The sequence below is a fragment of the Crotalus tigris genome, unplaced genomic scaffold (assembly GCF_016545835.1).
Source record: "Crotalus tigris isolate CLP2741 ecotype Arizona unplaced genomic scaffold, ASM1654583v1 scf7180000017573.2180621, whole genome shotgun sequence".
Taxonomy (NCBI): Eukaryota; Metazoa; Chordata; class Lepidosauria; order Squamata; family Viperidae; genus Crotalus; species Crotalus tigris.
The window spans coordinates 1,259,611-1,271,613 of NW_024096483.1; the positions used below are offsets into that span (position 1 = coordinate 1,259,611).

Below are 12,003 nucleotides of genomic sequence, written 5' to 3' on the forward strand. Positions count from 1 at the left end.
GTTATATAGTTGATATCCAACATACTCAACTGTTTCTTTTAATGATAAAAACCAGTTTTCCATGAGGCTGGTTCTTAAATGCATTGGGCAAAAATGAAGCAGACCCATTTATTAAGTAAAACAGCTTATGCATAAGCAGTTAAAAAACATGATCCTGGAACAGTTTTGATGCTTAATTTAGAAGTTCATCAGAAGTAGTATTGAAGATTGCATGTGAAAGGCATGTACACAGCTTTTACTACCAAAAAAGTCAGCAGAGACTCCATCCACAGAGCTGCAATGGAAGGGAAAACCTATATTGATATCAAGGACATGAATGCTCAGCCCTACACCTTAACTGGCATAAGCCCTGTGGAATGCAATGTAAGTATGTAAATTGATTATGGCAACATTGCAGGAACTCCTTGACCTACCACCACAACTGAGCCCATTTTTGTTGCTAAGCAAGATAGCTGTTAAGTGGTTTTTGCTCTACTTTACAACCTTTCTTGCCATAGATGTTAAGTAAATCACTGCGGTTGTTAAAGTAGTAACACGGTTGTAAAGTGACTCTGGCTTTGCTTGTCAGAAGGTCACAAAAAGTGAATCACATGACCCCAGGATACAGCAACTGTCGTAAATATGAGTCAGTTGCCAAGTGTCTGAATTTTGATCACATGACCATGAGGATGCTGCAACAGCCATAAGTGTGAAAAATGGTCATAAGTCACTTTTTCCAGTGCCATTTTAACTTCAATGATCACCAAATGAACTGTTGTAACTTGAGGATTACCTGTAATGGAGAGGCAATAGAAATCATCTAGTCTCCTTGTTTTAATAGGAAATGAGACATTATGTGTTCAAGGATGTCTTAGTTCTCTCCCTAGCCTTACTTTTAACCTTGCACAAAGGTTTACTTTGGTTCTGACACTGGTTACAATTGAGCCCTTGGTGCTCTCTGAGCTTAGTTATTTGCTTGCAAAAGTGATTGGACAGCCATTTGTCTGAAATGGTATAAGGGTCTTCTGCTTCAGAGGGTTGGATTAGAAGACCTCCAAGGTCCCATCCAACTCTGTTATTCTGTTATTTCATTACCAAACTAAGTAACAGGCACTGATAATGTTACCTAGTTGTATAATAGCAATAGCACTTAGACTTATATACCACTTCATAATCCTTTACAGTTCTTTCTAAGTGGTTTACAGAGTAAGCATGTTGCCCCCCCCCCAACAATCTGAGTCCTCATTTTACCAACCTTGGAAGGATGGAATTCTGAGTCAACCTTGAGCTGTTCAGAATTGAACTCCTGGAGTGAGCAGTGAGTTAGCATGCAGGACGCTGCGTCACCACGGCTCTTTGCAAGCAAACAACCACGTTTACAGAGCGCCAAGGACTCCACAGATCAAAGCTAAGCTTCATATATTCTCTTCTATTAGAACAGATTATGATTTTAGGTAACAAACTTCTGGGCACCATCATTTTACACAGGAAAAAAAAGTTAGGTTTAAGGGTAGTCCTCTACTTATTTATATATTTATTTTTTTAAATTTATAGGTCACCAGTCTTGTGGTTAGGGGATGACTCTGAGCGACTTATGACTACAATTGGAACGAGAATTTCTGTGGCTAAGCAGGGCAGCTGTTAAGTGAGTCCATCCCAATTTTACAACTTCTTTTGCCACAGTTGCTAAGCTAATCCCTGCAGTTCTTAAATGAGTCAAGTGATTATTAAGCGAATCCAAAATCACTTTAATTGTTATGCCAGTTGCCAAGTGTCCAAATTTTGATCACATGATCCTGCGGACGTTGCAACAATTGTAAGGGTGATGACCAGTCATTAAGTCACTTTTTTCAGCAGCACTGCAACTTTGAACAGTCACCAAATAAATGGTTGTCACTAGAGGACTATACGCAACTTAAGCTTGATTTAAAAAACTCCTATAAAATGGGCATCCAACTGCCAAGATTTTCTATTTCCTGCGGAATGCATGGTCCATTTAGTAATCTTCCTTAACATTTTACTTAAATGTGTTTTTCCCACTATTTTAATCCCTTGTGTTACTTTGAATCCTGTCCCTGGAAGCAGCAGAACTTAAATCAGTTCCATCATCTATCTGACAGCCTTTCAAATAACTGAAGATTATTTGCAGCTCTAACAGGAAAATACAATGTTTTATAGGATATGTAAAAATAAAAGTTATAGCCCATTTATTTTAGGATAAAATACACTGTGAGAACCTACGATAAATACACGTCTGATTCAACAAGTATTTGCAATGTGCTTCTATGCAGATTCTTATCTACTGGGCTGGTACATTCTTCTTCAAACAATTTCACCTGAATTCTAGTAGATAATGGTGCAAGATGTTCTCTGTTTACATTGCCTAGCTTCTTACTCACTGGGTTTTGAATGCCAAAGCATATTTTTAAGAATCATTTGGATTACCCTAGTTAGGTTCCATTCGCTGCATGTGGCTCCAGCGCTTAGAGTAGCTTGGATGTTCTTATATTTTCATGATGTAATATTGGTCTAATTGCAGCTCCACTCTCTTCTTCTCCAGGGGGTGTCACCCACTGAACCCCCTTCCATTTGGAATGCTCCATCTGGCAACCTTGTCAACTGCCTCCTCCTCTTTCAGACCTATTTCCTATTACTTTTTTCAGAGAATCCTATTTTCAGATCCTTTTGAAAAGAAGTGAAATTGAGACATTTCGTAAAACAAAAACTCTCCTCCGCTACTACATCAGAAACTTTCCATAGATGGAGATTCTTCTGATTAAAAAAATGTTACATTTTTTTTAAATTATAATTTTGGTATCTTGCTATTCCACTTGGAAAGCAATGAGAAGTTAGTTATAGGATACATATTTCAAGAATTAAATTGGTATGTCAAATGTCATTGGATTATGATTGTTCAGCTACTTTGCTTTTATCATTTTTAAAGGCACACAACGTATTCAATCAAATCATTTTAGGTTTGCCATATTCTTTTCATATTCCAAACTGTGTGTGAGTGTGGCGGGGGGGGGGGGCAGAGAAAGATTTTAGTACTTTAAAATTAAGATATGAGTCATGGCTTTGAACATCTGGGAATGCATAGGGCTCAAAAGCTTAGTCACTCACAGCAGGCTGAAAGATTCAGTTGGTAAGAAAAGGGAGTTGCCAATGCCTAGCACGCAAGGACTCTGTCCTAGAAATGAGTACATATAAAACATATAAAATTCATATAAAATTCATTTAGAATCAGTTCACACAGCTGGGCAAGAGCACATATGTGAAATATTCCTATGTAGCATATTTAATGTAATGTAATGTAAAATGAAAATACAACTATTCTTTTTACCAGTTTCCATTTTGACTCCCATTTGGGATGATTGGGGAGAATACACATATTCCACATTCAGTTCCATTGTCTTGCTTAGGTGTAAAACTCACCCTCTGGAGAAGAAGCGAGTGAAGCTGAAAAGGCAGATGTCCACATTAAAAGTGGTCCACAGATAACAGATAAGAATAGAGATATTCGAAACCTATTGTGCAATAATGATAATTATATTTTTAGTTTACTCAATAACAGACCATCATTATTTATGCAGGTATTCTGTAAATATTTTGTCTAAATGTGGCAGCATTTGTATCAGTGAATAATCGCTGTTTTATACACACACACACACACACACACACACACACACACACACACACGAACTTCCAGTTTTGCTCTCATAGGAAGAATGGCCTGCTATTGCTTTGCAATTACGTTAGCAGGAGAGGCAGAAGGATTGTATACATGAGCATGAACTACAGGTCATGATAGCTGATGACTGGTGAGTACACTGTCCCAGCTCAGGCAAAAGTGCTACGGCAGTGTCTGAACAGGTTCCCCTTCAAATTATGTATAGAAGTGGATTATTAGGAGGGGTGAAACCACAAGCAGGCAGAGTTAATTTCCCTCTTCCAGTTTGCAACTCTAAATTTGGAATACCAAAGCTCCATTCGTAAATGGAGTAACTTTCCAATGTGGATCAACCTTCTCCAATTGAGTAATTTACCGGTAAGTCAAATTAAGAATTAAGTTTGTGACTCCAATCCAACAGCTTGAGAGGCTAAAGAAATGATACATTCCCTACTTATACATATTACAGAAGCTGAAATCAAGTTCTCTCCAATAGAAATGTACTTTATACTATATACTTTCTTCTTGTTGGCAGGTATTTATTTCATGCAACTTTAAATCCATTCATCCATTCATTAGATTTGCAGTAAATTGTAAAGTGTTGAGGGAACCCAGTCAGTTATGGTTTAGTTAATAAACCAGAGCTAAATAAACCATGTTTCAGTCTGATAACAATAGCAATAGCACTTAAGTCTTATATACCGCTTCACAGTGCTTTACAGCTTTCTCTAAGTGGTTTACAGAGTCAGCACACTGCCTCCAACAATCTGAGTCCTCATTTTACTGCCCTTGGAAGGATGGAAGGCTGAGTCAACCACTTGAACCTGTGAGAAGTATGAACTGACTGATGTATGAACGTAGCCAAAGAGTTCTTGAGAAGCTGAGTTTTCTTTTAATGAGTGCACATCCAGATTGGAATTTACAATTAATTGAGTCGGTCTTGCAATTAAATTGCAAGAAACCATTACCAATAAGTAAATAAATACCCAGGAAAAAAATTATTTGATAAGTATTTGTGAGACACACACACATACACACACAGTATTATGATGGTGGTATATGAATGAGCGTCAAGCTTGCACACTCTTTTTTCTCCCTAGCTTCTTCTGAATTTTTGGCATTATGGAATGAAATGGTGATTATGGTGAAGTGTGTTAATCAGGCTCATTCATTTGGTAACACCAGATTTTATCCCAGAAGTAGGAAACCTATGACACTTTCAGGTTTTGCAGCACAACTCTTCACGTTTGCTCCTAGAGCTGCAGAGAATTAAATATTCTGTACTGAACTACCTGGAAGGCTATAGGTCCTGCATCTGTCTTTGATTACTACTTTATCTGGAACAAACTATATTTTGAAGAAAAGGAGTGTACAATAGCTTTTTACTACAGCTGTTTGTCCTGATTTAGCATTATGCAGTAGTTATTCATGTCTAATAGTTTTTGCTATTCATTTCCTTGGCAAGGCATCGATAATACAGTACATCCAATTCTTGGACACATAAGGAAGAGAGAGACAAAAAGATTTTTGTATAACATTTTAACAGTGTTTCCTTCTCTTAGCAGGGTAATACAAACTCAAACCAATTGACTTTTTAATTTAGTAAACAAGTTAACATATAATTGTTATACATCATAAATTTGGTACACTTTGTATAAAAATCAAGGGCATTCCTTCTAGATTGCATTATGCCAAACGTCTTTTTTCCTAGAGTAAAACCAGAAATGATCAGAACTTCCATATAGTACAAATGTACACCCAGAAACACATTACAATTTTGAGATGTGGATTCTTGATCTAATCATCTGTGAGTAAATGACAAGGTCAGTACATTCACTTGGATAAGTCCTTACAATGTTCAAGATGAAAAAAGCAAACAAACTAGAGTTTAATTTGGCATAAAATCTAGGTTATTGCAATACAAATCACTATGGGCGTTTCCCCAGCCTGTTGCCCTCCAGATATGTTACTGGGCATGCTGCTTGGGCTTTATGAAAATGGAAATCCCAAAATATCTAGGGTACAATGTTGGGGGAAATTGCCTTACAGTCTCAAAACGAGGCCATTTCACACTAGAAGAATTGGTTCTGTGTAGACCTTGTAAACTGTTAACACCATAGAAACTTGCCACAAAAGACATGTTTGTCAGCATAACCACATCAAAAGACAAAGATTAAGAACCAATTCCAACATGTTTCCTTGAGAAAGTGCACTCCTGGACTTCTCAACTTTCAGTTGAAGGTAGGAGAGAAGTCGCCCTGTGAAAAGCAGTGCTGTACACAATAGAGCGCGCTCCAGGCAGAACTCAAATTAGGTACAAGGTTTTTCACCTAAAAATGGAAAAATAGTTCCTGCTGCACTAGAAGAACATCCTATCACAACCTCCCTCGACTGAATCAGCCCTTGAGTTAATAAAATGTAGTGTCAGCAATATAGCATCTTCTTCCATCTATATTATACCAGTATTTTTTTAAATATAACTTTCAGTATTTCTTCTATTACAATTAAAATTTAAACAATTTATACAGAAAGATACCACTGAACAATATAGCATATCTTTAACATTCAGAAGATGTGTAAACTCATATTAATGCATAGCAATCATATTCTTGGACAGACATCATTCTTGGATTGACATTTGGGGTCTATGGACATTTCTACTGCCCTCCCTCACTTCACAGACTTTTGCTCCAATTATTAATTCCTGAATCTTAAGTCAGCCCTTTTCTTTTGCTGCATGAAAAGAGTGCCACCTTTTCCCTGACAGAGCTTCAATGTTTTGAGCAGCTTCTCCACAGGCCAAAATTCAACAGATGATGCTTCTTATAGCATGGCGACATAGAGATGTGGGAAGCTGCCCCCTTGTTGATGTGCAGGGAGCAAAGATTGAGTTCAAAGGCATAACCCTTCCAGTAGCACAGCAGGCATTACTGGTGGATCCTCCTCCTCCTCCTCCTCCTCCAACTCCTCCCTGTTCCCAAAATTTGTGGCAGACTTGGGATATGTGCAAAAGGCTGCATTAGGAGAATACTGTTGGATTTGGCCCATGGAGAGTCTCAATTAGAAAAAAAGCCAGTTAATTCAACTGGAAAGATACTCAAGATCTTTTTTCCACACTGTTCCAGATTGGTTTCTCTGTTCTGCTTAGTAAATATATAAGCAAAGAGCCTATAGCTGTGAGGTCTCCTTGATGCAGACACCAGAAATCGTCCATCCCTGGTTCAGACGGCAATACACGTGTTTATCTTTCATCAAAATAAGTCACATTTACTTTAGTGAAGTGCATGACAATGGCTTTGAAATGTTATATTTTATAGAATACAATTTTAAATCCCTTTTTTTTCCTGCTCTGTGCCCCAAAAGGTTCTTGTCTACAGAAATAAACCATGTTGCCTTGCATCACTGAACCCTCTGTCATGACAATATGCTCCATCCATCACAAAAAAGCTAATATCCTGGAAGGAAATGGAATAATATGCATTCAGTATTGTGCTTTGATATGAAGGATATGTAGCTCTTAAACTAGAAAACATGTTTTATGCACATTTCATTATGTGGGATGGGGGAGATTGGCGGTCACATGTGCTCCCACTTGAAAATGTCAAGCTTTGGAGCCAGAACAAAGAAAATGTCATGAAACACACACAGAATTCAGCGCATATTTTACAGAGCAATTACATATTGATGATGGAGATAAAATGTTGAATTTAAGTAGCTTGTGTGATTAAATTGTTCTTGGAGCCTTAAAAATGAGTTTTTAGAAAAATAACCAGCTGCCCCTATATAAAAAATGTTCAACAATCTGTTTGCATGCCCTTGTTTATTTAACAGTGAATAAGATAGTTTAAGTAGTAGGTTTGTCAAGTCAAACATTCAAAAGTAATGGTTTGTCCCCAAATATGTGGGCAACACTACCTCAAAAACTGAATCTGTTCGGAATTCTGAATATTTGGACCTCAAACACTGCGTAACAGTCATATTTATTGCAAAATGAGTTGTTCAGAATTTATAATCATAAGCATCAAAGTCTGCCCAGGTTATTAGATTTTCATTGTATTTACAGCCTAGTTTTATATTAATAAAGTTACGATTTTTGTATTTTTAAAAAATAAAGGGGAAAAAGAATGCTTCTTTTAGCAAAACAAAATTAAGCAGCATAATTTATTCTTAGTTGAGTAAACAATTTGGAAAGAGGCTGTTCTTTTGTTTTGCTTTGTTTTTTTGCTTGTTAGATAAATTATGGGAATTGTTCTCCGGCATAATGTATATTATTGTTGTTGGACTTTACTTCCATAAACTCCAGGCAGCATAAGCATGGTGATGGGAATGATGGAAATTGTTACCCAGACCTGTCTGAAGGACCATAGTTTCCCTATTATAGATATAGGGACCACTGCTTTTTTTGTTTTAAGCAAGCTCCTTTGAATAGCAGGATTAGGAGGCATTAGATAGAAATAGAAATCAAATGCAAGGTCATTCCTTCAAGTCATCCCAAACCAGAGGGACTTGCACTAAAAATATACCCTGCCATATAAGCCCATCTGCAATAAACTATACAGATGAGACTATCTGTTCCCATTCATCCTGCAATTCAGATGGGAACATAGATGCCAGTATGAAGTCATGGGTTACTAGTGAAATATTCAGTGACTGTCACTTGCTCAGAAGCCATACTAAATGTCAGAACTTCCAAGAAAGCCCATATCCAACCAAACTCATAACAGGATGAATGTCAGGAAGGATGTTGTTCTTGCCATTTCTTTTCTCAACATTTTTTGTCTCCTCTGCAGGTATTTGCGGTGGAAATTATTTAGGCTAGCGCTGATATAATTATTTTTCCCAGGTTGCAATACAATGGAAGGCTGGAAAAGTTTTCTGAAATTACAGATCCCAAACTTGCCTTATTCCACCCTTGCTTCTGCTTTGCTTCCTAATTGGGAAGTTATGATGTTAAAAAAGGAAAGACTACTGTACATATATTTCTGGATTGCGCTGGTTGGACAGGAAACTCTAACCAAATCAATAGTTCCCATATGATGCTTTAGGAACCACAGCACTTCAGATTGAAACATCATTTGTGTGCTATAATATGGATCTTAACATGTCTCTACAATGCATCAGAAACACATTTACTCAATGTAACGACTGCTGTTGAAATCCATGGAACTCTTTTAAGCAAGTTACTTAATCTGGAGTGTGTGTGTGCTCACACATGCTGCTGGATATCACCACTGTTCACCTGAGGATACGGCTCTTACAGTGACCAACCCAGATGCTACATGAAAATCTATGAGCAGGACACAAGTCTCTTGCCATCTCCTATATTTGTTCCATAGAATCTGATATAAGAGGCCTTCTGCCTCTGTTACCATTCATCTGACACACACAGCTCTTAATGCAAGTGGCTTCTATTCATTCAAACAGAGAAAGCAAATCTACCAATCCATTTCTTATGATCCACAGAGCTCACTTCTCTTTGGATCTTGGAAGAAACTAAAGGACAAAATCTAAGCAATACTTACGCTTTGCCAGAAAAAACAATATTGCAACTTCCAGGATTGTTCCTGGGCTTATACAACGTGGTTTATTTTGGTCAACAGGCTTTTTTTAAAAAAAATGTAAATACTCCCCACAGACTGACTGTGAATCTATTATGTACAATGTTACTGAGAGCAGCAGGGCTCACACATCACAATGCTAAATAAACAGTGGTCCTCTGCACCGTTAATCAAACATCACTGGGTGATCTGGCCCTTGCAGAAATGTTTGAAGGTATGCAGCCGCAGCAGATGAGCCAAAGTGCCTTTTGTATTTCTTGATTCCGGAAAGCATATATAACAGGGTTGATGATGGAATTATATGTGGCTGGAAGCAAGGTGGCGTAGGTGTAAATAGAGGGATATGTGTAGTCAGCTATTAAAGAATAGAGTGTGAAAGGCATCCAGCAAGCAGCAAAGGTTCCCAGGATAATGGCTAAAGTTGATACTCCTTTCCGGGTGGTCACATAGTGGGAAGTTGCTAGGAAGTGATGCTGCAAGGCAATCTGGTGAGCATGGCGCATCACAATTTTGCAGATCTGAATGTACAGCTGTAACATGAGAGCGAACATAAGCAAGAAAGAGACCGAGAGGATGGCCGCATTATTTTTAGTGAGGGGCCTGATAACGCTGCAGGTGGACTCATCTTTGAGGCAATTCCATCCCATGACTGGCAGAACTCCCACACAGATTGAAGCACCCCAGAGCAGAATAAGCATAATGTAGGTAAAAGTCACCGTCCTCTCAGAATTGTAAGTCAAAGCATAATAAAGGGAGAGGTACCGGTCCACAGTGATGGCCAACAGACTGCAGATAGAAGCAGAAAAAGAGGCGACGATCAAACCAACTGTGACCAGCTTGGTAGAGTCCGACTGGAGAAGATAAGCAAAAAGAAAATTGATGATCAATCCAATTCCTGCTAAAAGATCTGCCAAGGCCAAGCTGCCTATCAGGAGGAACATTGGGGCACGAAGACTGGGATTATGGAAGATGATAAGGACCACAACAGCATTTTCACAGGAGATCAGTGTTCCTGAAGTACATAAGACAACATCCCAAGGGTTTACTATAAATCCCGGTTCGGGGTCACTGGAAGGAATGAGAGAGGTGACTGCAGCTGAGATGTTCTCTGGTGGTGGGCTGGTTTCTAAGTGATCCTGAGGCAGCCATGATAAATTAACCGTCGGGTCTTCGTTCATATTTAAACCCGTCCTCTTCAATGAAAAGACATTTTTAAAAACACATAGACAAACTTAGCGCCTTGTTAGCAGCAATATTAAGGAGCATGCAATAGACTTTAGATTTCTAAATAAACCAGCAGATGCTTCTTCCATCAAGATGACTGCAAAAAGGAGGATGAGAACAGACAGCAGGTTTAAAGCTGCCCATGGGGAGAAAAAAACAAAGGGAAGAAATAACACCGTATGCCTTCACAGAAAACGTGAAGGGAAGTGCAGAGACAGAATATACGGTCCTTTCCTCAAGAATAAAATGCCATAAATCAGCTAAAACTGGGGGAAAGAAGATCCTAAAAGAACAACCTTACACATAGAAGCACCCAAAATTAAAGGCTCCTCATCCACCATTTCTGAGCCAAGATGATGGATTAAGTGACAAATCAGTCACAGGCATAAGCACTTGGGAACACTTCCTTTTTACCTTGATTAACAAAAAAATACTGAGACTCTCCCAATATTGTGGCAGCAGCTCCTCTGCACCCACAACTCCATCCGAGCCCTTTCTTAAGGAGGGCGGGGGGAGGTGCAGAAAACCCTCCGTGCAACTCATTTAGTGTCGGTATGGGCGATGGGGGAGCGGAGAAGTTAACAAGGGAAATGTCATGCAGGGTGATGGAGGGGGGCGGTTATCTGCATAACCTCCCCCGTTCAGAACATGAGGAAATGGATGGACAGACACAGTGATACGACCACAACAGCCAGCACAACGGGGCGAGCCCCCGGAACGTTGGTCACCTTGGCTTCCCCTCTACAGAGGAGGAGGAAGAGGAGGAGGAGGAGGCGTCCCCGCTTCCTTTTTATGCAGCAAGCTTTGCTGCTGCCGTTGCTGCGGCGGCGGCGGCTGTCGCCTCTTGCAAGCCCATTGTTCGCCCAGCGCAAGCCCAGGACAAGGGCAGCCGTCGCGGTGCCAGCTCCAGGATGGCGCGAGAGGAGCGCAGGTGGAAAAGCCCCTGCCCGTGCACGCGGCGCCTCGGGCATCCGAGGGTGTCGCCAGCGCGCGTGCAACGAAGGAGCGCAGAGCGGGCTCAGGAAGGAAGGAGGGAAGGAAGGAAGGCGCGCCTCGCCCGCCTCGCCTCGCCTCGCCCCGCCTCGCGGGTTGCCGCCCGCTTGCGACCACGTAAGCCGGCTGGCTGAAAAGGTAGGGTAGCGTGATCGGCGCTCGCAGGGCGGCCGCGCGAGGGGGCGCAGAGTCACGAACGCCGTGAAGCCGGATGGCATTGGAGGAGAGTGGAAGAGGGGTGGGGGGAGGGAGAAGAGAGAGGGGGGCGAGGGAGACACCTGCTGCTTCGCAATGCGCAAGCGTTGCCGCGGCTGGTGAATTCAATACTAGCCTTTTCGAAGTCCTCCGACGAGGCTCCTCGTTGCCTCCGAAAGCAGAAAAGTCAGCGCTTCGTCCACTTGCTTGTGGTTTAGGATTGCAGCGGCCTGCCGGGCGTCTGAACTTCAGCATTATGGTTTGGTGAATTATGTGAACCCAATCGGCTTCATTGACAGGATGCTGTATATATTAAAGTTTGGCAATTAAGGTGCAGAGATGACATTCTAAACGGGCACCTTATTTACTGCTCCTTGGACATCA

At 40.4% G+C, this 12,003-nt stretch overlaps 1 protein-coding gene across 1 annotated transcript; it reads right to left on the bottom strand.

Annotated features, from left to right (window-relative positions):
* Positions 1-5,208: 5,208 nt before the first annotated feature.
* GPR12 (G protein-coupled receptor 12) lies at positions 5,209-11,518 on the bottom strand. The gene is made up of 2 exons (XM_039356596.1): positions 11,160-11,518; positions 5,209-10,058 (listed from the first exon to the last, which is right to left on the bottom strand). Exons 1-2 carry the CDS (start codon positions 11,400-11,402, stop codon positions 9,378-9,380), a joined length of 924 nt encoding a protein of 307 aa, XP_039212530.1. The 5' UTR covers positions 11,403-11,518; the 3' UTR covers positions 5,209-9,377.
* Positions 11,519-12,003: the final 485 nt, after the last annotated feature.

Excerpts from the sequence above, each read along its gene's own strand:
- GPR12 (XM_039356596.1), bottom strand. The coding sequence starts at position 11,402 with ATGCCCGAGGCGCCGCGTGCACGGGCAGGGGCTTTTCCACCTGCGCTC. Across the intron at positions 10,059-11,159 it reads TCTGTAGAGGGGAAGCCAAG|TCGGACTCTACCAAGCTGGT; the intron begins GTGACCAACGTT and ends TATCTTCTCCAG.